Source organism: Daphnia magna, linkage group LG5, assembly GCF_020631705.1.
Source record: "Daphnia magna isolate NIES linkage group LG5, ASM2063170v1.1, whole genome shotgun sequence".
Classification (NCBI taxonomy): domain Eukaryota; kingdom Metazoa; phylum Arthropoda; class Branchiopoda; order Diplostraca; family Daphniidae; genus Daphnia; species Daphnia magna.
Window position 1 is genome coordinate 5,880,141 of NC_059186.1, and position 24,620 is coordinate 5,904,760.

Sequence of the window (24,620 nt, forward strand, 5' to 3'; positions counted from 1 at the left end):
CTCTGGTAACGAGACAGGGGAAAAGCACTCCCCATCTCTTGACACTCCCTCGTCCGTGAATCACATCAATCGGTCCAAAATAATCCACAGCTGTAAAAGTGAACGGGGGATGACCAGCTCCAAGCCTAGCCCGGTGAACGTCCACCATCATCTGCAGCGCCGCCTTTGGTCGGAAACGGCGACAGGGCACACACTCGTTGCGGATGCGTTTCACCGCCTCTCGTCCAGAAATAATCCAAAAATGCTGGCGTACTTGTGCCAGCACAAAGTCAGTCCCCATATGATGCATGGATTCATGGAATGCTTGTATGATCCGACGCGCAAGCGGATGCTTTCCAGGTAATATCGGAGGGTGAAGGACATCGTATGGCAGCTTGGCTCGACTCCATCGCCCACCAAGGCGCAGGACTGACGCTCATGATCCAGAAATGAAGTCAGCGATATCAAACTGGAAGTAGGCCGGATGGCCTTCTTTCTGGTCAATCTCTCCATTTCCTCTGAATACATCTCTCGTTGGCATGTCTTCAATAAATCCAAGTATTCACCCTCCAATCGGATGACAGCAGCCAAATCATGGGATGAAAACGTGAGGGCTCCCCAGTCGAAGGAATCCTCCGCTTTCTTCGCTCCAAGGTTGAAATGAACATGAGTGGAGCGGAGCTCCTCTTTGGCGGCCATCCAGGGCAAATCCTGTGGCCAGTTAGTCTCTTCTTCATATAGAAAAGGTGGGCCGTCCAGCCACCAATCTGGAATAATCGTTTCTTCAAGTTGAGATCTTGTAGCCGCATCCGCCAGATTCAGCTTTCCAGGAACAAAACGCCACTCATGAGGTTCCGTCAACGTCTGTATTTCTCCAATCCGGTGGCTGACGTACACCTGATAACGGGCAGACACAGCACGGACCCAATTCCGCATTGTGCTGCTGTCTGTCCAGAAGTAGCGAGCATCACACCTCCTCAGTGCAGTTTGCACGAAGTTGGCTAAACGGGATCCCATCAGTGCCGCATTCAGCTCCAACTTGCAGACGGAAACGGTTTTCAACGGAGCCAGTCTAGTAGCTGACTTCACATGTCTAATCAAGATTCGACCATCTGAATAAACAATCCGGGTGTAGCATGAGGCAGCACAAGCCTCCTCCGACGCATCCGTAAACGTATGCAGCTCCATCCGAACAATGTCGTCTTCTTCCGGGAATAGACAGCGAGGAAATTCAATCACTGCTGTGCCTAGAGGGTCGAATAGGCCGGCTACTTTGGATAGTAGTCCTACTCTGGTGTAAATGATGTCCGTTATCTTGACGCGAAAGCTCAGCCGATCACTTGAAGGCCTCCAAATGATGCCCAGCACCATCTCAGGGTCGTCTGCTCCGAGGTGATGCGCCAGGTTCTTACTTCCATCGCTCGATCCGGCTTGAGGCTGCACCATCTCTAGTAACTTCGAATCGTTGGAGGCCCAGTGGCCAAGATGAAAGTCTCTGTTGGCCAGCACATCTCTCACCGTCATCGCCTTCTTCGCAGCATCCGCCGGATCTCTGGTGGAGTCGAGGTAATCATCAACGTAAATACTTCTGCGAACAGCTTCAGCAGCCTCTTCCATGCCGGGACCGGCGTCATCAGCAGCACGCCATGTTGTACGGATGGCCACGTAGGGAGAGCATGTTACGATCCTACTCTTTCAGCCGAATCCGGCTGAACATCGCACCAATGTCGGCTGACCAGGCAATAGCTCCTTCACAGAAGCGGATGAGGACAGCAGGCAATGGATTCTGCAAGGCTGGACCACTTGAAATAAAATCATTCAGGCATTTTCCATGTGACTTGGCGGCTGCATCAAAGACAAGCCGCAACTCAGGTCACCCGGCCATTTTTGGAACTCCAAAATGGGGCAAGAAATACTTGCTAGGTTTCTGCTGGATCTCTTCGGATGACAAACGCCGTGCGTATCCTTCGGTGAAATTCTTCTCCATGGCTGCCCGGTAAAAGTTCTCATAGTCAGCCGGACCTCTGGTGAATTTGTTCAGTAGACTCTTCAACCGCATCTCTGCTGTATGGCGGCTGTCAGGAATCTCAGGAGGATCATCATCAATCCATAATACCGGCGCCGCATATCCAACACTCAGCTTTTCTGTTTCTGATTCCAATTTGGTCACTGCTTTTTGATTAGCAGCAGACATACAATCCGCCTTGAATTCGGTTCCGAAAGACTCCGTGTCACAGAAGCGCCGGACCTGCTCCACCAGTTGTAAGTTGATGTCAGCGTCCGTGATGACGTGGTGGACTCGAGCGATACTGGATCCGTCGCTACCCTCAACGGCTCCCTGCAAAGTCCATCCTAATCGAGTCTTGGAGGCGGTCGGCTCGTCATCCTTGCCAAATCTGGATTCAATCGCTGTAATAAGGGCCGCATGGTCTAATCCAATCAAAACGTCAACTCGGCCACCACAAGTGCGTAGAGGGGGCAGATCCGCCAGGTGGCTCCATCGGCCGTGTAGCTTCTCCCACTCCATCACTGCGACTGGTTTGGTAATCGATGGTATAGTGGAGCCCTGGATCGACACTATCTCTTCTGATGAAGTCTTCAGTCGTAGTTCGAGATATTCAGAAGTCAAGTGAGTCGATGATTCTTCTCCGACTCCATTCACAACTAAAGTCTGTTGCTGGCCAGCAAGCTGAAGTCGCCGCGCCAGCCCCTCTCGAATGAGCGTTGAATCACTTCCGTCATCCATCAGAACGTTGACAGGTACTGCTTCCCCATTTACATCGAGAGCGTCAACACGGATCACCTTGAATGCGATTTGTCGGCGATCAGCTCTCAGCGTGTGTGTCCTGGCAGTTTTCTCAGCAGGCGTCTTTTCTTTATGTAGGAGTCGATGATAAGTCAGCTTGCAACCATCAACACCACATTATTTCTTGAAAGTGCAGTTCATCTCTCCATGGCGAACACCAAAGCATCCGTAACATAAACCGCGACGTTGCACGAATGTCAGTCGGTCGCTAATAGGAAGATTCTTGAAGAAGATGCAATCTTCCAAGCGATGAGGTCCTTCACACTTGAAGCAATAGAGTTCAGCATTCTTCTTTTCCTTTTGCTCAGTCGAGCCAGGCTCCTTTTGGTTGTGGGTACTAGACGCTCTATGATGAGCCCGAACATTCCTCTTCTGCTGCTGCGATGGTCTCGGTTGAGACTGATGAGAAGGCTGATGATTGTTCTTCTGGTTACCAGATCCTGGAAGTTGTTGATCCTCAGCAATCGCGTAAGCATTTTGATAAGTGACGGCTCTTGCGGTTAACCATCGACCAAACTCGTTGATCGTTCTACGCTCCAAATCAGCTCCCCGACCCTCGTTCCACGCAAATCGATCCGTCAGTGGAAGTTTTCGAGTAAGTCTCTCAATAATGTCGGTATGTCCAGTCTCTCCGATCGTAGATAGATTAAAAAGATGAGTCCGGACACGTTCCGCAAACATTTGAATGATTGTGGGTCGCTTCTTGGAGCCTCCATTTGATTAAGGGCTGATAGATGTACCGCCCTCATCACTGTTCGATCGCCAGAAGTACTTTTAAGTCGTTGCAACGCTTCCTTGTAGCCAGATTCTCCACCTCCATGTCCGTACACGATGTCAGCCAAGTCTCCCTTTAAGTAGTTCTTCAAAATGGCAAGTTTCTCGCTTGCTGTCTTGCTGGTAGTGTGTACCAAAGCATGCCACATGCTGATCCAGGCGAACCAATCTAACGCCTGTCCTGAATACACCTCCAGCTGAATAGTAACGAATGACTTGTTTCCTTTTCCTCGAACGTGAGGTTTCTCTCTTCGAGCCACATACAAATCGATCCAAGCATCAGGAGCTACTGCAGAGGCAACTGGCGAAGGATCAGTTCGTCGACCAATTTGCGACACCGAGTCCGATGGATTCAACTCTGATGAATCCGTGATGGTAACTTCACCTCCAAGATCTATAACCTCTTGTTCAGTGGCAGATAGCTCGGCTCGAGCATCTCGTAGACGTTGCTCTGCTGTTGCCAATGCCTGTCGTCTCGCCGTCTCTTCCGCAGACTCAACCACTACTGATGAGGCATCATCCTGTCGGAGAAGTAGATAATTCTCGATCAATGCTGAGGAGTCATCAATGACTGAAGCATATATCAAGTGCAACGCAGTCTGTGGCGAGATAGCGTCCTGATCTTCTATCAACAAGATGAAACGGTTGTGGATTTCTTCTAACTCTCCCAAGAAGACTCGGGCCTCTGCTAAAAGTTTCTCAGCATCACGTCGAGAGAAGTGTCCACGTACAATGTGGTTGATGCGACTGTGACAGTTTGTAATGCGAGAGCGAACGACTTTCTGTCTGGCTTTGCAATCCTCCAATGTCCATCCAGAAATTGGGGCAGGGTTGACCATTCTTAAATCAAATCAAATCAGTTCGGATCAGCTCCGGTTCGAAGGACCAGATGATTGCTCGGTGGAATAAGAGGAATGGACTGTGGTCATTCACTGATTTGATAACGATATATTATTCACAAAATCATCCAAGAATCACCAATCCTAAAACATTATTTACAGTTAACATCAATCAAACACATAATTTAGAACACGAGAAATACTTGAGAATAAAACAGGCTTAGGTGCAAGTCAAAATTGACCACCAAGTGTGGCCGAGCAAAAAATTTCTTGCCATATGCAAGGACAGGCACAAATCAGGCAAGGGAAAGGTATCTAAAGCAAAGAACATGAGTAGGGTGAACATACAATCACAATACAAAATGTGAATCACTCACCAATACCAATTCCTACACGTGTTAGAAATGCACGTCAGATCAAAAGAGAATCAAGCCCACAATCTTGGGCACTCATACAATACTGAAATAGCCAAAACACACAGATAAACCACATACATAATCAATTTATACATCACAATAATTACCAGTGCAGTTTCCAACGTAAATCACTCAATTAAAACACAAATTCAAAACTCAGCAGCTTGTCAATTTCGTTCATGGACTAGACTGCTTGGAAAGGAAGGGAACAAAGTGGCTAAACAGTAGCTCGCGACACTAGCGCCAGCGGCAAAATTAAATATTAATGAAAAGCACTTTTTCGCCTCTCCATTCTCCCCCGAGCCAGATTCCGCCGAATCGGCCACCGGATCCGGTGAGCTAGCTTCTAATAGTGCCAGCTGGTTTGTGCCTCTTCGAAGCACTCCAGTAGAGAACTCAACATCAGCGGCTCGCACCAGCCCATCCGATCCAGGGTAAACCTTGACGATCCTTCCGGTTCTCCATCGGCCGCAGGGTGCGTTCTTCCAATCATCCAGCACGAAATCTCCAACGGTAAAATTACGAGCTGGGGTCTTCCACTTCCGACGACTCGTCATGGATTGAAGAAATGCTCCATGCCATAGGTCCCAAAACAAGTTGGTGATGCGCTGGACGTAGCCGTAATGCTCACGAGGCAACGACCGGTTGAAATTCCCGGCAGGCAAATCCGCAACTGGGGCTCGATTGAGAAAATCATTCGGAGTGATCGAACGAAAGTCGTCTGGATCCGAGCTGGTATAGGTCAATGGTCTGGAATTCAGTAAACCAGACACCTCGAACAATAACGTGCGGAGTATCTCATAACTCGGCATCCGCAGTCCCGTTTTCTCCTGATCCAAGGCAGCATACAGAGAGTTCTTGACTGAACGCACGAGAGACTCGTGAGAGCCTCCAAAATGAGGAGTTTGGGCCGGCTGGAAAAAACCACTCAATGCCGAGAGCCTTTAACTCGATCACCAACGCTCCATCTCCCTTCAGCTTGTCCAGCTCCTCCCGTAACAGGCGCTCCGCTCCAACGAAGTTCGTACCATTGTCGGAAAACATGTGAGCCGGTTTCCGGTTGATCGAGACGAAACGTCTCAACACCACCAGGAAGTCGTCTGCCGAAAGTGAAATGGCAAAATCTACATACACCGCTCTGGTAACGAGACAGGGGAAAAGCACTCCCCATCTCTTGACACTCCCTCGTCCGTGAATCACATCAATCGGTCCAAAATAATCCACAGCTGTAAAAGTGAACGGGGGATGACCAGCTCCAAGCCTAGCCCGGTGAACGTCCACCATCATCTGCAGCGCCGCCTTTGGTCGGAAACGGCGACAGGGCACACACTCGTTGCGGATGCGTTTCACCGCCTCTCGTCCAGAAATAATCCAAAAATGCTGGCGTACTTGTGCCAGCACAAAGTCAGTCCCCATATGATGCATGGATTCATGGAATGCTTGTATGATCCGACGCGCAAGCGGATGCTTTCCAGGTAATATCGGAGGGTGAAGGACATCGTATGGCAGCTTGGCTCGACTCCATCGCCCACCAAGGCGCAGGACTGACGCTCATGATCCAGAAATGAAGTCAGCGATATCAAACTGGAAGTAGGCCGGATGGCCTTCTTTCTGGTCAATCTCTCCATTTCCTCTGAATACATCTCTCGTTGGCATGTCTTCAATAAATCCAAGTATTCACCCTCCAATCGGATGACAGCAGCCAAATCATGGGATGAAAACGTGAGGGCTCCCCAGTCGAAGGAATCCTCCGCTTTCTTCGCTCCAAGGTTGAAATGAACATGAGTGGAGCGGAGCTCCTCTTTGGCGGCCATCCAGGGCAAATCCTGTGGCCAGTTAGTCTCTTCTTCATATAGAAAAGGTGGGCCGTCCAGCCACCAATCTGGAATAATCGTTTCTTCAAGTTGAGATCTTGTAGCCGCATCCGCCAGATTCAGCTTTCCAGGAACAAAACGCCACTCATGAGGTTCCGTCAACGTCTGTATTTCTCCAATCCGGTGGCTGACGTACACCTGATAACGGGCAGACACAGCACGGACCCAATTCCGCACTGTGCTGCTGTCTGTCCAGAAGTAGCGAGCATCACACCTCCTCAGTGCAGTTTGCACGAAGTTGGCTAAACGGGATCCCATCAGTGCCGCATTCAGCTCCAACTTGCAGACGGAAACGGTTTTCAACGGAGCCAGTCTAGTAGCTGACTTCACATGTCTAATCAAGATTCGACCATCTGAATAAACAATCCGGGTGTAGCATGAGGCAGCACAAGCCTCCTCCGACGCATCCGTAAACGTATGCAGCTCCATCCGAACAATGTCGTCTTCTTCCGGGAATAGACAGCGAGGAAATTCAATCACTGCTGTGCCTAGAGGGTCGAATAGGCCGGCTACTTTGGATAGTAGTCCTACTCTGGTGTAAATGATGTCCGTTATCTTGACGCGAAAGCTCAGCCGATCACTTGAAGGCCTCCAAATGATGCCCAGCACCATCTCAGGGTCGTCTGCTCCGAGGTGATGCGCCAGGTTCTTACTTCCATCGCTCGATCCGGCTTGAGGCTGCACCATCTCTAGTAACTTCGAATCGTTGGAGGCCCAGTGGCCAAGATGAAAGTCTCTGTTGGCCAGCACATCTCTCACCGTCATCGCCTTCTTCGCAGCATCCGCCGGATCTCTGGTGGAGTCGAGGTAATCATCAACGTAAATACTTCTGCGAACAGCTTCAGCAGCCTCTTCCATGCCGGGACCGGCGTCATCAGCAGCACGCCATGTTGTACGGATGGCCACGTAGGGAGAGCATGTTACGATCCTACTCTTTCAGCCGAATCCGGCTGAACATCGCACCAATGTCGGCTGACCAGGCAATAGCTCCTTCACAGAAGCGGATGAGGACAGCAGGCAATGGATTCTGCAAGGCTGGACCACTTGAAATAAAATCATTCAGGCATTTTCCATGTGACTTGGCGGCTGCATCAAAGACAAGCCGCAACTCAGGTCACCCGGCCATTTTGGAACTCCAAAATGGGGCAAGAAATACTTGCTAGGTTTCTGCTGGATCTCTTCGGATGACAAACGCCGTGCGTATCCTTCGGTGAAATTCTTCTCCATGGCTGCCCGGTAAAAGTTCTCATAGTCAGCCGGACCTCTGGTGAATTTGTTCAGTAGACTCTTCAACCGCATCTCTGCTGTATGGCGGCTGTCAGGAATCTCAGGAGGATCATCATCAATCCATAATACCGGCGCCGCATATCCAACACTCAGCTTTTCTGTTTCTGATTCCAATTTGGTCACTGCTTTTTGATTAGCAGCAGACATACAATCCGCCTTGAATTCGGTTCCGAAAGACTCCGTGTCACAGAAGCGCCGGACCTGCTCCACCAGTTGTAAGTTGATGTCAGCGTCCGTGATGACGTGGTGGACTCGAGCGATACTGGATCCGTCGCTACCCTCAACGGCTCCCTGCAAAGTCCATCCTAATCGAGTCTTGGAGGCGGTCGGCTCGTCATCCTTGCCAAATCTGGATTCAATCGCTGTAATAAGGGCCGCATGGTCTAATCCAATCAAAACGTCAACTCGGCCACCACAAGTGCGTAGAGGGGGCAGATCCGCCAGGTGGCTCCATCGGCCGTGTAGCTTCTCCCACTCCATCACTGCGACTGGTTTGGTAATCGATGGTATAGTGGAGCCCTGGATCGACACTATCTCTTCTGATGAAGTCTTCAGTCGTAGTTCGAGATATTCAGAAGTCAAGTGAGTCGATGATTCTTCTCCGACTCCATTCACAACTAAAGTCTGTTGCTGGCCAGCAAGCTGAAGTCGCCGCGCCAGCCCCTCTCGAATGAGCGTTGAATCACTTCCGTCATCCATCAGAACGTTGACAGGTACTGCTTCCCCATTTACATCGAGAGCGTCAACACGGATCACCTTGAATGCGATTTGTCGGCGATCAGCTCTCAGCGTGTGTGTCCTAGCAGTTTTCTCAGCAGGCGTCTTTTCTTTATGTAGGAGTCGATGATAAGTCAGCTTGCAACCATCAACACCACATTATTTCTTGAAAGTGCAGTTCATCTCTCCATGGCGAACACCAAAGCATCCGTAACATAAACCGCGACGTTGCACGAATGTCAGTCGGTCGCTAATAGGAAGATTCTTGAAGAAGATGCAATCTTCCAAGCGATGAGGTCCTTCACACTTGAAGCAATAGAGTTCAGCATTCTTCTTTTCCTTTTGCTCAGTCGAGCCAGGCTCCTTTTGGTTGTGGGTACTAGACGCTCTATGATGAGCCCGAACATTCCTCTTCTGCTGCTGCGATGGTCTCGGTTGAGACTGATGAGAAGGCTGATGATTGTTCTTCTGGTTACCAGATCCTGGAAGTTGTTGATCCTCAGCAATCGCGTAAGCATTTTGATAAGTGACGGCTCTTGCGGTTAACCATCGACCAAACTCGTTGATCGTTCTACGCTCCAAATCAGCTCCCCGACCCTCGTTCCACGCAAATCGATCCGTCAGTGGAAGTTTTCGAGTAAGTCTCTCAATAATGTCGGTATGTCCAGTCTCTCCGATCGTAGATAGATTAAAAGATGAGTCCGGACACGTTCCGCAAACATTTGAATGATTGTGGGTCGCTTCTTGGAGCCTCCATTTGATTAAGGGCTGATAGATGTACCGCCCTCATCACTGTTCGATCGCCAGAAGTACTTTTAAGTCGTTGCAACGCTTCCTTGTAGCCAGATTCTCCACCTCCATGTCCGTACACGATGTCAGCCAAGTCTCCCTTTAAGTAGTTCTTCAAAATGGCAAGTTTCTCGCTTGCTGTCTTGCTGGTAGTGTGTACCAAAGCATGCCACATGCTGATCCAGGCGAACCAATCTAACGCCTGTCCTGAATACACCTCCAGCTGAATAGTAACGAATGACTTGTTTCCTTTTCCTCGAACGTGAGGTTTCTCTCTTCCAGCCACATACAAATCGATCCAAGCATCAGGAGCTACTGCAGAGGCAACTGGCGAAGGATCAGTTCGTCGACCAATTTGCGACACCGAGTCCGATGGATTCAACTCTGATGAATCCGTGATGGTAACTTCACCTCCAAGATCTATAACCTCTTGTTCAGTGGCAGATAGCTCGGCTCGAGCATCTCGTAGACGTTGCTCTGCTGTTGCCAATGCCTGTCGTCTCGCCGTCTCTTCCGCAGACTCAACCACTACTGATGAGGCATCATCCTGTCGGAGAAGTAGATAATTCTCGATCAATGCTGAGGAGTCATCAATGACTGAAGCATATATCAAGTGCAACGCAGTCTGTGGCGAGATAGCGTCCTGATCTTCTATCAACAAGATGAAACGGTTGTGGATTTCTTCTAACTCTCCCAAGAAGACTCGGGCCTCTGCTAAAAGTTTCTCAGCATCACGTCGAGAGAAGTGTCCACGTACAATGTGGTTGATGCGACTGTGACAGTTTGTAATGCGAGAGCGAACGACTTTCTGTCTGGCTTTGCAATCCTCCAATGTCCATCCAGAAATTGGGGCAGGGTTGACCATTCTTAAATCAAATCAAATCAGTTCGGATCAGCTCCGGTTCGAAGGACCAGATGATTGCTCGGTGGAATAAGAGGAATGGACTGTGGTCATTCACTGATTTGATAACGATATATTATTCACAAAATCATCCAAGAATCACCAATCCTAAAACATTATTTACAGTTAACATCAATCAAACACATAATTTAGAACACGAGAAATACCTGAGAATAAAACAGGCTTAGGTGCAAGTCAAAATTGACCACCAAGTGTGGCCGAGCAAACCAAATTTCTTGCCATATGCAAGGACAGGCACAAATCAGGCAAGGGAAAGGTATCTAAAGCAAAGAACATGAGTAGGGTGAACATACAATCAAGCTAGAAATGTGAATCACTCACCAATACCAATTCCTACACGCGTTAGAAATGCACGTCAGATTAAAAGAGAATAAAGCCCACAATCTTGGGCACTCATACAATACTGAAATAGCCAAAACACACAGATAAACCACATACATAATCAATTTATACATCAGTATAATTACCAGTGCAGTTTCCAAAGTAAATCACTCAATTAAAACACAAATTCAAAACTCAGCAGCTTGTCAATTTCGTTCATGGACTAGACGGTTTTGAAAGGAAGGGAACAAAGTGACTAAACAGTAGCTCGCGACACAAGCGCCAGCTGGCAAAATTAAATATAAATGAAAAGCCCTATTTCGCCTCTCCATAAATGTAGCAGTGTAAATTTATAATATCACAGTGTATTCAAATTAAATACAAATATATTTGATCCTGTTTACATATAGAAATAAAAACTCCTGATATCACAGTGTATTCTAATTGAATACAAGTATATTTGATCCTGTTCACATATAGAAGTAAAAACTCATGGTATCACAGTGTATTCACATTGAATACAAGTATATTTGATTCTGTTTACATGTAGAAGTATAAACCCATAATATCACAGTGTATTCCCATTGAATACAAGTATATTGGATCCTGTTTACATATAGAAGTGTAAACTCATAATATCACAGTGTTTTCCCATTGAATACAAGTATATTTGATTTTGTTTACATGTAGAAGTCTAAATTCATAATGTCACAGTGTATTCACATTGAATACAAGCATAATTGATCCTGTTTACATATAGAAGTATAAACTCATGGTATCACAGTGTATTCACATTGAATATAAGTATATTTGATCCAGTTTACATATAGAAGTAAAAACTCATGGTATCAGAGGGTATTCTCATTGAATACAAGTATATTTGATCCTGTTCACATATAGAAGTAAAAACTCATCGTATCAAAGTGTATTCACATTGAATACAAGTATATTTGATTCTGTTTACATGTAGAAGTATAAACCCATAATATTACAGTGTATTCCCATTGAATACAAGTATATTTGATCCTGTTTACATATAAAAATGTAAACTCATAATATCACAGTGTATTCCCATTGAATACAAGTATATTTGATATTGTTTACATGTAGAAGTGTAAATTCATAATTTCACAGTGTATTCACATTGAACACAAGTATATTTGATCCTGTTTACATATAGAAGTAAAAACTAATGGTATCACAGTGTATTTACATTGAATACAAGTATATTTGATCCGGTTTACATATAGAAGTAAAAACTCATGGTATCAAAGTGTATTCCCTTTGAATACAAGTATATTTGATTTTGTTTACATGTAGAAATGTAAATTCATAATATCACAGTGTATTTACATTGAATACAAGAATATTTGATCCCTTTTACATATAAAAGAAAAAACTCATGGTATCACAGTATATTCACATTGAATACACGTATTTTTGATTCCGTTTACATGTAGAAGTAAAAACTCATAATATCACAGTGTATTCACATTGAACACAATATATTTGGTCCTGTTTACATATAGAAGTAAAAACTCATGGTATCACAATGTATTTACATTGAAAACAAGTATATTTAATCCAGTTTACAGATAGAAGTAAAAACTCATGGTACCAGAGTGTATTCTCATTGAATACAAGTATATTTGATCCTCTTCACATATAGAAGTAAAAACTCGTGGTATCACAGTGTATTCTCATTGAACGCAAGTATATTTGATCCTGTTCACATATTGAAGGAAAAACTCATGGTATCACAGTGTATTCACATGGAATACAAGTGTATTTGATCCAGTTTACATATAGAAGTAAAAACTCATGGTATCACAGTGTATTCTCATTGAATACAAGTATATTTGATCCTGTTCACTTATAGAAGTAAAAACTCATGGTATCACAGTGTATTCACATTAGATACAACTATATTTGATTTTGTTTACATGTACTAGTACAAACCCATAATATCACAGTTTGTTCCCATTGAATACAAGTATATTGGATCCTGTTTACATATAGTAGTGTAAAGTCATAATATCACAGTGTATTCCCATTGAATAAAAGTAAATTTGATTTTATTTACATGTAGAAGTGTAAATTCATAATATCACAGTGTATTCCCATTGAATGCAAGTATATTTGATCCTGTTTACATTTAGAAGTGTAAACTCATAATATCTGTATATTCCCACTGAATACAAGTATATTTGATTTTGTTTACATGTAGAAGTGTAAATTCATAATATCACATTGTATTCACATTGAATACAAGTATATTTGATCCTGTTTACATATAGAAGTGAAAAATCATAATATCACAGTGTATTCCCATTGAATACAAGTATTTTCGATCCTGTTTACATATAGAAGGGTAATCTCATAATATCACAGTGTATTCCCATTGAATACAAGTATATTTGATTTTGTTTACATGTAGAAGTGTAAATTCATAATATCACAGCGTATTCACATTGAATACAAGTATATTTGATCCTGTTTACATATAGAAGTGAAAAATCATAATATCACAGTGTATTCCCATTGAATACAAGTATAGTTGATTTTGTTTACATGTAGAAGTGCAAATTTATAATATCACAGTATATTCACATTGAATACAAGTATATTTGATCCTGTTTACATATAGAAGTAAAAAGTCATGATATCACAGTGTATTCACATTGAATACAAGTATATTTGATCCTGTTTACATATAGATGTGAAAAATCATAATACCACAGTGTATTCCCATTGAATACAAGTATTGTTGATTTTGTTTACATTTAGCAGTGTAAATTCATAATATCACAGTGTATTCACATTGAATACAAGTGTATTTGATCCTGTTTACATATAGAAGTAAAATCTCATGGTATCACAGTGTATTCTCATTGAATACAAGTATATTTTATCCTGTTCAAATATAGAAGTAAAAACTCATGGTAGCACAGTATATTCACATTGAATACAAGTATATTTGATTCTGTTTACATGTAGAAATATAAACTCATAATATCAAAATGCATTCACATTGAATACAAGTATATTTGATCCTTTTTACATATAAAAGTAAAAACTCATGGTACCACAGTGTATTCTCATTGAATACAATTATATTTCATCTTGTTCGCATATAGAAGTAAAAACTCATGGTATCACAGTGTATTCACATTGAATACAAGTATATTTGATTTTGTTTACATGTAGTAGTATAAACTCATAATATCACAGCGTATTCACATTGAATACAAGCATATTTTATCCTGTTTACACATAGAAGTAAAAACACATGGTACCACAGTGTATTCACATTGAATAGAAGTATATTTGATTCTGGTTACATGTAGATGTGTAAACTCATAATATCACAGTGTATTCACATTCAATAAAAGTATATTTGATTCTGTTTACATGTAGAAGTGAAAACTCATAATATCACAGTGTATTGAAATTGAATACAAGTAAATTTGATTCTGTTTAAATGTAGAAGTATAAACCCATAATATCACAGTGTATTCCCATTGAATTCAAGTATATTTGATCCTGTTTACATATAGAAGTAAAAAATCATAATATCACAGTGTATTCCCATTGAATACAAGTATATTTGATTTTGTTTACATGTAGAAGTGTAAATTTAAGATATCACAGTGTATTCACATTGAACACAAGTATATATGATCCGGTTTACATATAGAAGTAAAAACACATGGTATCACAGTGTATTCTCATTGAATACAAGTATATTTGATCCTGTTCACATATAGAAGTAAAAACTCATAATATCACAGTGTATTCACATTGAATACAAGTATATATGATTCTGTTAACATGTAGAAGTATTAAACCATAACATCCCAGTGTATTAAAATTGAATACAAGTATATTTGATATTGTTTACATGTAGAAATATAAACTCATAATATCAAAGTGATTCACATTAAATACAAGTATATTTCATCCTTTTTACATATAAAAGTAAAAACTCGTGGTATTACAGTGTATTATCATTGAATACAATTATATTTCATACTTTTCGCATATAGAAGTTAAAACTCATGGTACCACAGTGTATTCACATTGAATACAAGTATATTTTATTCTGTTAACATGTAGAACTATAAACCTATAATATCACAGTGTATTCGCATTGAATACAAGTATATTTGATCCTGTTTACATATAGAAGTAAAAACTCATGGTATCAAAGTGTATTCTCATTGAATACCAGTATATTTGATCCTGTTCACATATAGAAGTAAAAACTCATGGTATCACAGTGTATTCACATTGAATACAAGTATATTTTATTCTGTTTACCTGTAGAAGTGTAAACTCATAATATCACAGTGTATTCACATTAAATACAGGTATAATTTATTTTGTTTAAATTTAGAAGTGTAAATTCATAATATCACAGTATATTCACATTAAATACAAGTATATTTGATCCTGTTTACATATAGAAGTAAAAACTCATGGTATCACAGTGTATTCACATTCACATCAAATATACTTGTATTCATACAATTATATTTGATTCTGTTTACATATAGAAGTGTTAAATTATAATAACACAGTGTATTCACATTGAATACAAGTATATTTGATTCTGTTTACATTTAGAAGTGTAAATTCATAATATCACAGTGTATTCACATTGAATACAAGTATATTTGATTCTGTTTACATGTGAAGTGTAAACATATAATATCACAGTGTATTCACATTGCATACAAATATATTTGACCCCGTTTACTTATATAAGTTAAAACTCATGGTATCACAGTGTATTCACATTGAATACAAGTATATTTCATTCTGTTTACATGTAGAAGTGTAAACTCATAATATCACAGTGTATTGACATTGAATACAAGTGTATTTGATTCTTTTTACCTGTTGAAGTGTAAACTCATAAAATCACTGTGTATTCACATTGAATACAAGTATATTCGATTCTGTTTACATGTAGAAGTGTAAACTCATAATATCATAGTGTATTCACATTGAATACAAGTATATTTGATTCTGTTTACATGTAGAAGTGTAAACTCATAATATCACAGTGTATTAACATTGAATACAAGTATATATGATCCTGTTCACATATAGAAGTAAAAACTCATGGTATAACAGTGTATTCACATTGACTACAATAATGTTTGATCCTGTTTACATATAGAAGTAAAAATTCATGGTATCACAGTGTATTCTCATTGGATACAAGTATATTTGATTCTGTTTACATGTAGAAGTGTAAACTCATAATATCACAGTGTATTCACATTGAATACAAGTATATTTGATCCTGTTTACATATAGAAGTAAAAACTCATGGTATCACAGTGTATTCACATTCACATCAAATATACTTGTATTCATACAAGTTTATTTGATTCTGTTTACATATAGAAGTGTAAAATCATAATATCACAGTGTATTCACATTGAATACAAGTATATTTGATTCTATTTACATGTAGAAGTGTAAACTTATAATATCACAGTGTATTCACATTGCATACAAATATATTTGACCCCGTTTACTTATTGTGATGAACTTAGAATGAGAGAATAGGATGCGGCTTGAATCAACGTGTATTGGATACACCTGCGACCAGTGCTTTATGATGAGCAGACAGAGACTGACCCAGAGGGAAGGGGTTCTCCCCTATATATAGAGCCGACGGGTGCGGTGTTGCCAGATGGTGTCATCACACGCCCCTTTCAATGAGCAAAGATAACGTACATTGTTAACTTTGCTCTTTAACATGTTAGACAAAAATAATAACTGGGGACACACAACACATGCATAACCATGTATAAGTAAACATGAGACATGGATGGGTGTTATTGTGTCCACTCGGCTGGGAAGAAGTGGCGCCGCGCCTGTTTTTTCCTTGTTGAACGGCGTAAAACCGGTGGAACAGCATTTTCTTGTATCGGTGGAGCAGGATTCTCTCGTACCGGTGGCTCGGTTGGTTCGGGTTGCGGCGGTTGAACGACTTCCGGCTGGACTGGTGTAGTAGCTGGTGTAGTGGCTGGTGTAGTAGCTGGAAATACGGGTACGCGAGGGCGAAGAAAACGCCGATTGCGCCGAAAAATCCGCCCGGCTGGAGTCTTGATGAGGTAGTCTCGATGATGGCCGACTTCTACGATTACTCCGGGGGTACACCACAGCTTACTGATGGGATGCTGGATCAGGACATGGTTGCCGATGATAAACGGAGCGAGGGGCCGCGTATGCTTGTTGTAATGAGCTATTTGCAGCTCCTTGGACCGGTTCGCCCGTTTCTCGAGTACATCGGCTGCTTATTGCCATTCTGGTGCGAATGAGCGGCGATGAGCTGGCAGACAGTCACGCACCGGACGGTTGAAAATCAACTGTGCTGGACTTGGACCACCAGATCGCGGCGCGTTTCGGAAAAGCAGGATACTTTTGGCGAATTTCTTTTCGTTAAATGCGCCAGCTGTCCATGATCCACGGATGAGCGTCTTCATTGAGTCGATTTCTGGTTCAGCCCGGCCATTGGATTGAGCATAATATGGTGAAGACGTGAGGGAAGTAATCCCCCAATCCGTGAGAAAACGCTGGAACTCTGCTGCACCAAACTGCGGCCCGTTGTCGGACCAAAAGGTGACTGGAGCTCCTACGCTAGAAAAAAAATTACGGATATGGCCAATGACATTGTGTGCTGTTGTTTTTCTGTCACGAAATGCAACCACATGAGGCCAACCACTGAATGAATCCACCATCACTAAAAAATGGCGGCCATTGACTTCGCCTAGATCCGCATGGATTTGTTCAAAGGGACGCGTTGCTGGTGGACGGACTCGAAACGGCTCTGGTTACTGTGAAGGTAGATGTTTTGTACACGTTTCACAATTTCTGGTGGCGTTCACAATGTCGTTTTCAATGTTCGGCCAGTATACCGATAAACGGGCTCGTTGACGTGTTTTTGTTGCATATTGGTGCATCTGCACTAAATCACGCAGGATTTTTGCACGAATAGAATGCGGAATAACGACACGAGGTCCCATTGCAATCATGTCATCTGAGTTATCGATTGCTAAACGTTCTTTTACACTCCAAAAGGGACGCAAGTCACTGTCTAAATTACACTTGTCGTTTGGAAAACCGGAGATGATTTTATTTCTCATTTTTACCATAACCGGATCGGTGGCTGCAGCACACTTAATCTTTTCTAACACTGGGTCGAGATTCGGATCAGTTTGTGATAGCTGATTGCCGGAAAGACTCATCAGAGCAATTTTTTCCTGAAAAGATGGCAATCCTTCACCCAGTTCATCACTAGTGGTTGCTTTATCGACCGGCGCTCGAGAGAGGGCATCAGCGTCGGGGTTTTGTTTTCCGGGCACCCAACGAGCAATAAATGAGTAGCGCTGCATCTTAAGGCGTAAACGAAGCAAACGGGGGATGTCTAGTTTGTCTAGAGCGTAACTGTTCCGAATGGGCACTAATGGTTTGTGGTCCGTCACTAATTCAAACGAAGGAAGTCCTTCAAGAAACTGACGACACTTATTCATAGCCCATGCAGCACTTAAACACTCGAGTTCGATCATGGCATAACGTGTTTCAGCACTAGAGAGAAAACGAGATCCCGCTTGCACAACACGCCACACTTTTGAATCGTCGAGCTGTTTTAGTAAAAATCCGAGTCCATTAAGCCGTGATGCATCAACATGAAGACTTGTCGGGCGCTTTGGGTCGTAAAACGCTAAATCACGAACGGTAGACAAGAGTGTTCTTGCTGCCGTGAAAGCTTCTTCATGTTGAGTGGTCCATTCCCATTTGTAGCCAGTCTTGAGCAGTGAGGATAATGGATCTAATGCAGCTGCCAGCTGGTTAGAAAAGTTGCCAACTTGCTGGCAAAGTCCAAAAAATGAACGGACGTCTGTAATCGAGCCGGGTGTTGGAAACTCGCGGATAGCTCGGGTGAGCTCTGGATCCGGGCGAAAACCGTCAGCATCGACGACGTAACCGCCAAAAGTAACAGCGGGCTGGGCGAACACTATTTTGGTGGTGTTGATGGCAACGTTGTGAGCTGCTGCTCGATGGAATAATTCTCGTACCGCTTTGATGTGCTCATCGTACGTTGCGGAGTATACGAGAATATCTTCAACGATGCGTCGACAATTCGGGAGATCATCAAACACTTCCGACACTCGACGGCAGTAGTCGTCACCTGCATGTGAGACGCTGAACGGAAGACGAAGGTACTGATATCGCCCGAAGGGAGTAGAAAATGTTGTCAGGTCGATCGATTCGTCATCTAGCGGTACCTGATGATACCCTTTCAGCGCATCAATGACTGTAAAAAATTTCATTCCGGGCGGAATGGTGCGCACTGCTTGAAAAGGTGTGGCCGTCTCAAAATTTGGCCTAATTATGCACTTGTTCAACTTACGAAAGTCGATTACCAGATGGATGTCACCATTTTTCTTCGGAAGAGCTATAAATGGATGTACCCAAGCTGTGGGCTTTACCACTCTTCGGATGATGTTAGAAGATTCGAGATTGTCCAACTCTGCCTTAACTCTTGGTAGCAAAGGGACAAATTTTGGTCGAGAGCCCCTCATTGCCACAGGCTGCGAGTTCTCCATCAACTGAAAATAACATGGTGGTCCCGACATCTGGTGGCAGGTTCCGTCAAAAATCCACGGGCATTCGTTCATGAGAGTTTTGAGATCGGCTTGTCGTTGTCTGTCAGTAGGTGGCGTGCTCACCACCATTCCAACGTATGCATGCGGATAGGCGGCTGGAAGCATTCCCAATGTCTGTTGGCTCCTTTTGGACAACACTGGCTACTTCAATTCACGCAACACGTGAACGGCGGTGTTTACTGATCGGGACACTTTGTCACGTGTCGTCCACACAATAACCGCACTAAACACACCAATGCTGATAATCGGGCTCCCAACTGCTGTAACTGGTTGTACACCTTTTTGCAGCGCCACCTTGCTAAACTTCCGCTTGTAGAGGGATTCTGGGATGGCGTCTAAGTCAGGACCTGTATCTGGGAGAAAATTTATCACTAACTATGATGTCCATTTTTCCGGATTGTCGGCCAGTTCCACTAAATCACTCGCGTTCACAGCCCCCACTGTCGGAGGGGAGGGGTCAATGTAAATGCCCTGTTGTTTTTTAACTGCTTTTGGGTTCCGGCAAACTCTAAAGTAATGGTTCAGTAGGCCGCACTTTTTACACTCTTTCCCTTGGGCCGGACAGGCCGTCAAAGGCTTACAGCGTGTCTTTGATCCACAATTCCAGCAGCCCGCGAATTTTGCGCCTGCTGAACTGCTGCCACCTACTGGCGGATTGCTGGATTTTTGTTTAAAACGCTTGTAAGGAGAAGTCGCGCCTTGAATTGCCGCAGCATCACCTGTCTTTAAATTCTTCGACTGCTTGTTGGAGGCTTCTGCAGTTCGAATAATTGTCAGCGCCTGATCTAGTGATAAAGTTGTTCCGTGTTCAAGTAGTTGAACACGAACTTCGTCACTTTCTACGCCGAAAATTAGTTGGCCTAATATACGGGTTGGTTCACAGCTAGCACAACAATCTGTAGCAAATTCACATTTACGGGCTAAATCACGCAACTCGCACAACCAATCGTTTGTTGCTTGTTGAATGCCTTGCTTTTTGGCGGCGAACTGTTGGTGCCACACGTGGCGGTTGCGGCCGGCATTGCAACGAGCACGGAGATGGCTGATGACAACCGTATGGTCGTCAAGCTGAGCGTCGGTGAGGCCCATGGAAAGTACAGCTTGAAGTGTGTCGGTTGATAAACACTATAGCAGAGTATGAGCCTTGTATAAGTCCCGATCATCTGCGTCGAGTGCCGAATCAATCGTCGACAAACTGAGAAAAATTGTCCATTTCTTGTGCCATAATTAAAAAGAGTCTTTGTATTCATCTGAATCAAAAGGAGGAGGTTTACCATACGGCTTGAATGCCGTAGTCGCCATGTTGCGGTAATTGCCCCAAAGCCAGCCAATGTCAAGCCATTCACTCACTTCCTCCAGCTCGGAAAAAAGACGGACGCTTGTTGCCGACAAATACCACTGCAATGTGGGGACAAAAACTCAAAATACACAGCTCAGTGGCCCATCAATCACGATTGCTACCAGGACAAGGACCGACTAGAGCATGGTGAAAAAATGTTCCAAAAACAAAAAACAGCTCAATGGCCCATAAATCACGATCGCTATCATGAAAAGGACCGATGTGAGCGAGAATTTCACCTCCAATCAATATTTAACTGTCAGATGCCTTTTGATGACCACGAATTAGAACATGGCAAAATGTTAGGCCAAACAATAGTCAAGAGTCAACTGGGTAGTGCCGTGCGCAGCCATGCGGTCAAAAACGATACTGTCGTGACGACACATAAACTGCAGTACACAAACACTCTGGTCGGGAGATTCACCAATAAATTGTCACAATAAATGTACTAACATTGAAACAATTACCATCTGCGCCATGTGATGAACTTAGAATGAGAGAATAGGATGCGGCTTGAATCAACGTGTATTGGATACACCTGCGACCAGTGCTCTATGAAGAGCAGACAGAGACTGACCCAGAGGGAAGGGGTTCTCCCCTATATATAGAGCCGACGGGTGCAGTGTTGCCAGATGGCGTCATCAAACTTATAGAAGTTAAAACTCATAGTATCACAGTGTATTCACATTGAATACAAGTATATTTCATTCTGTTTACATGTAGAAGTGTAAACTCATAATATCACAGTGTATTAACATTGAATACAAGTGTATTTGATTCTTTTTACCTGTTGTTGTGTAAACTCATAAAATCACACTGTATTCACATTGAATACAAGTATATTTGATTCTGTTTACATGTAGAAGTGTTAACTCATAATTTCATAGTGTATTCACATTGAATACAAGTACATTTCATTCTGTTTATATGTAGAAGTGTAAACTCATAATATCACAGTGTATTAACAATGAATATAAGTCTATTTGATCCTGTTCACATATAGAAGTAAAAACTCATGGTATCACAGTGTATTCACATTGAATACAATTATTTTTGATCCTGTTTACATATAGAAGTAAAAATTCATGGTATCACAGTGTATTCTCATTGAATACAAGTATATTTGATTCTGTTTACATGTAGAAGTGTAAACTCATAATATCACAGTGTATTCACATTGAATACAAGTTAATTTAATCCTGTTTACATATAGAAGTAAAAACTTATGGTATCACAGTGTATTCAGATTAAATACAAGTATATTTAATTCTGTTTACATGTAGAAGTGTAAACTCATAATATCAAATTGTATTCACATTGCATACAAGTATATTTGATTCTGTTTACTTGTAGAAGTGTAAATTTATAATATCACAGGGTAATCAAATTGAATACAAGTATATTTGATCCTGTTTACATATAGAAGTAAAAACTCATGGTATCACAGTGTATTCTCATTGAATACAAGTATATTTGATCCAGTTCACATATAGAAGTAAAACCTCATGGTATCACAGTGTTTTCACATTGAATACATGTATTTTTGATTCTGTTAACATGTAGAAGTATAAACCCATAATATCACAGTGTATTCCCATTAAATACAAGTATATTTGATCCTGTTACCATATAGAAGTGTAAACTCATAATATCACAGTGTATTCCCATTAAATACAAGTATATTTGATTTTGTTTAAATTTAAAAGTGTAAATTCATAATATAACAGTGTATTCACATTGAATACAAGTATATTTGATTCTGTTTACATATAGAAGTGTAAAATCATAATATCACAGTGTATTCACATTGAATACAAGTATATTTGATTCTGTTTACACGTAGAAGTGTAAAATCATAATATCACAGTGTATTCACATTGCATACAAATATATTTGACCCCGTTTACTTATAGAAGTAAAAACTTATGGTATCAAAGTGTTTTCACATTGAATACAAGTATATTTCATTCTGTTTACATGTAGAAGTGTAAAGTCATAATATCACAGTGTATTCACATTGAATATAAGTGTATTTGATTCTTTTTACCTGTTGAAGTGTAAACTCATAATATCACAGTTTATTCACATTGAATACAAGTTTATTTGATTCTGTTTACATGTAGAAGTGTAAGCTCATAATATCATAGTGTATTGACATTGAATACAAGTATATTTGATTCTGTTTATATGTATAAGTGTAAACTCATAATATCACTGTGTATTCACATTGAATACAAGTATATTTAATCCTGTTTACATAAAGAAGTAAAAACTCATGGAATCACAGTGTATTCACATGGAATACAAGTATATTTGATCCTGTTGACATATGGAAGTAAAACCTCATGGTATCACAGTGTATTCTCATTGAATACAAGTATATTTGATCATGTTCACATAAAGAAGTAAAAACTCATGGTATCACAGTGTATTCCCATTGAATACAAGTATAGTTGATTTTCTTTACATGTAGAACTGTAAATTCATTATATCACAGTGTATTCACATCGAATACAAGTATATTTGATCCTGTTAACATATAGAAGTAAAATCTCATGGTATCACAGTGTATTCTCATTGAATACAAGTATATTTGATCCTGTTCACATATAGAAGTAAAAAATCATGGTAGCACAGTATATTCACATTAAATACAAGTATATTTGATTCTGTTTACAAGTAGAAACATAAAATCATAATATCAAAGTGTATTCACATTGAATACAAGTATATTGGATCCTGTTTACATTTAGAAGTTAAAACTCATGGCATCACAGTGTATTCACATTGAATACAAGCATATTTGATTCTGTTTACATGTAGAAGTAAAAACTAATACTATGACAGTGTATTCACATTGAATACAAGTATATTTGATTCTGTTTACTTGTAGAAGTATAAACTCATAACATAACAGTGTATTCACATTAATACAAGTATATTTGATCCTGTTTACATGTAGAAGTATAAACTTATAATATAAGTGTATTCACATTGAATACAAGTATATTTGATCCTGTTTACATATAGAAGTAAAAACTCATGGTTTCACAGTGTATTCACATTGTATACAAGTATATTTGATTCTGTTTACATGTAGAAGTATAAACTCATAATATAACGGTGTAGTCACATTGAATAAAAGTATATTTGATCCTGTTTACATGTAGAAGTATAAACTCATAATATAACAGTGTATTCACATTTTATACAAGTATATTTGATTCTGTTAACATGTAGAAGTTAAAACTCATCATATAACAGTGTAGTTACATTGAATAAAAGTATATATGATCCTGTTTACATGTAGAAGTATAAACTCATAATATAACAGTGTATTCACATTGAATACAAGTATATTTTATCCTGTTAACATATAGAAGTAAAAACTAATGGTATCACAGTGTATTCACATTGAATACAAGTATATTTGATTCTGTTTAATGTAAAAGTATAAACTCATAATATCACAGTGTATTCCAATTGAATACAAGTATATTTGATCCTGTTTACATATAGAAGTAAAAACTCATGGTATCACAGTGTATTCACATTAAATACAAGCATATTTGATTGTGTTAACATGTAGTAGTATAAACCCACAATATCACAGTGTATTCACATTTAATACAAGTATAATTGATCCTGTTCACATATAGAAGTAAAAAGTCTTGGTATCACAGTGTATTCACATTGAATACAAGGATATTTGATTCTGTTAACATGTAGAAGTATAAACCCCTAATATCACAGTGTATTCATATTGAATACAAGTATATTTTATCCTGTTCACATATAGAAGTAAAAATTCATGGTACCACAGTGTATTCACATTGAATACAAGTATATTTGATTCTGTTTACATGTGGG

The 24,620-nt window shown here is 41.2% G+C and overlaps 4 protein-coding genes across 4 annotated transcripts; all 4 read right to left on the minus strand.

Annotated features, from left to right (window-relative positions):
• Positions 1 to 210: 210 nt before the first annotated feature.
• On the minus strand, positions 211 to 1,596 carry LOC116927542. The gene has a single exon (XM_032934578.2). The coding sequence runs from the start codon at positions 1,594 to 1,596 to the stop codon at positions 211 to 213; it is 1,386 nt and encodes a 461-aa protein (XP_032790469.2).
• Positions 1,597 to 1,666: 70 nt separating this feature from the next.
• On the minus strand, positions 1,667 to 4,398 carry LOC116927541. Its single transcript, XM_045174500.1, has 4 exons — positions 3,558 to 4,398; positions 2,942 to 3,495; positions 1,857 to 2,881; positions 1,667 to 1,781 (listed from the first exon to the last, which is right to left on the minus strand). Exons 1-4 carry the CDS (start codon positions 4,396 to 4,398, stop codon positions 1,667 to 1,669), a joined length of 2,535 nt encoding a protein of 844 aa, XP_045030435.1.
• Positions 4,399 to 6,160: 1,762 nt separating this feature from the next.
• On the minus strand, positions 6,161 to 7,546 carry LOC123472630. The gene has a single exon (XM_045174501.1). The coding sequence runs from the start codon at positions 7,544 to 7,546 to the stop codon at positions 6,161 to 6,163; it is 1,386 nt and encodes a 461-aa protein (XP_045030436.1).
• A 201-nt stretch (positions 7,547 to 7,747) lies between these two features.
• LOC123472631 lies at positions 7,748 to 10,346 on the minus strand. Its single transcript, XM_045174502.1, has 3 exons — positions 9,506 to 10,346; positions 8,891 to 9,363; positions 7,748 to 8,830 (listed from the first exon to the last, which is right to left on the minus strand). Exons 1-3 carry the CDS (start codon positions 10,344 to 10,346, stop codon positions 7,748 to 7,750), a joined length of 2,397 nt encoding a protein of 798 aa, XP_045030437.1.
• Between the last annotated feature and the right edge of the window lie 14,274 nt (positions 10,347 to 24,620).

Bases quoted from the DNA above. Each gene is read 5' to 3' on its own strand.
- LOC116927542 (XM_032934578.2), bottom strand. From the start codon at position 1,596: ATGGAAGAGGCTGCTGAAGCTGTTCGCAGAAGTATTTACGTTGATGAT.
- LOC116927541 (XM_045174500.1), bottom strand. From the start codon at position 4,398: ATGGTCAACCCTGCCCCAATTTCTGGATGGACATTGGAGGATTGCAAA. The intron at 2,882-2,941 runs GTTCGCCATGGA...GATGGTTGCAAG, and splicing joins TATGTTACGGATGCTTTGGT to CTGACTTATCATCGACTCCT. The intron at 1,782-1,856 runs GTGACCTGAGTT...TTTTATTTCAAG, and splicing joins GGAGTTCCAAAAATGGCCGG to TGGTCCAGCCTTGCAGAATC.
- LOC123472630 (XM_045174501.1), bottom strand. From the start codon at position 7,546: ATGGAAGAGGCTGCTGAAGCTGTTCGCAGAAGTATTTACGTTGATGAT.
- LOC123472631 (XM_045174502.1), bottom strand. From the start codon at position 10,346: ATGGTCAACCCTGCCCCAATTTCTGGATGGACATTGGAGGATTGCAAA. The intron at 9,364-9,505 runs GTACTTCTGGCG...CTACGATCGGAG, and splicing joins AGCGTTGCAACGACTTAAAA to AGACTGGACATACCGACATT. The intron at 8,831-8,890 runs GTTCGCCATGGA...GATGGTTGCAAG, and splicing joins TATGTTACGGATGCTTTGGT to CTGACTTATCATCGACTCCT.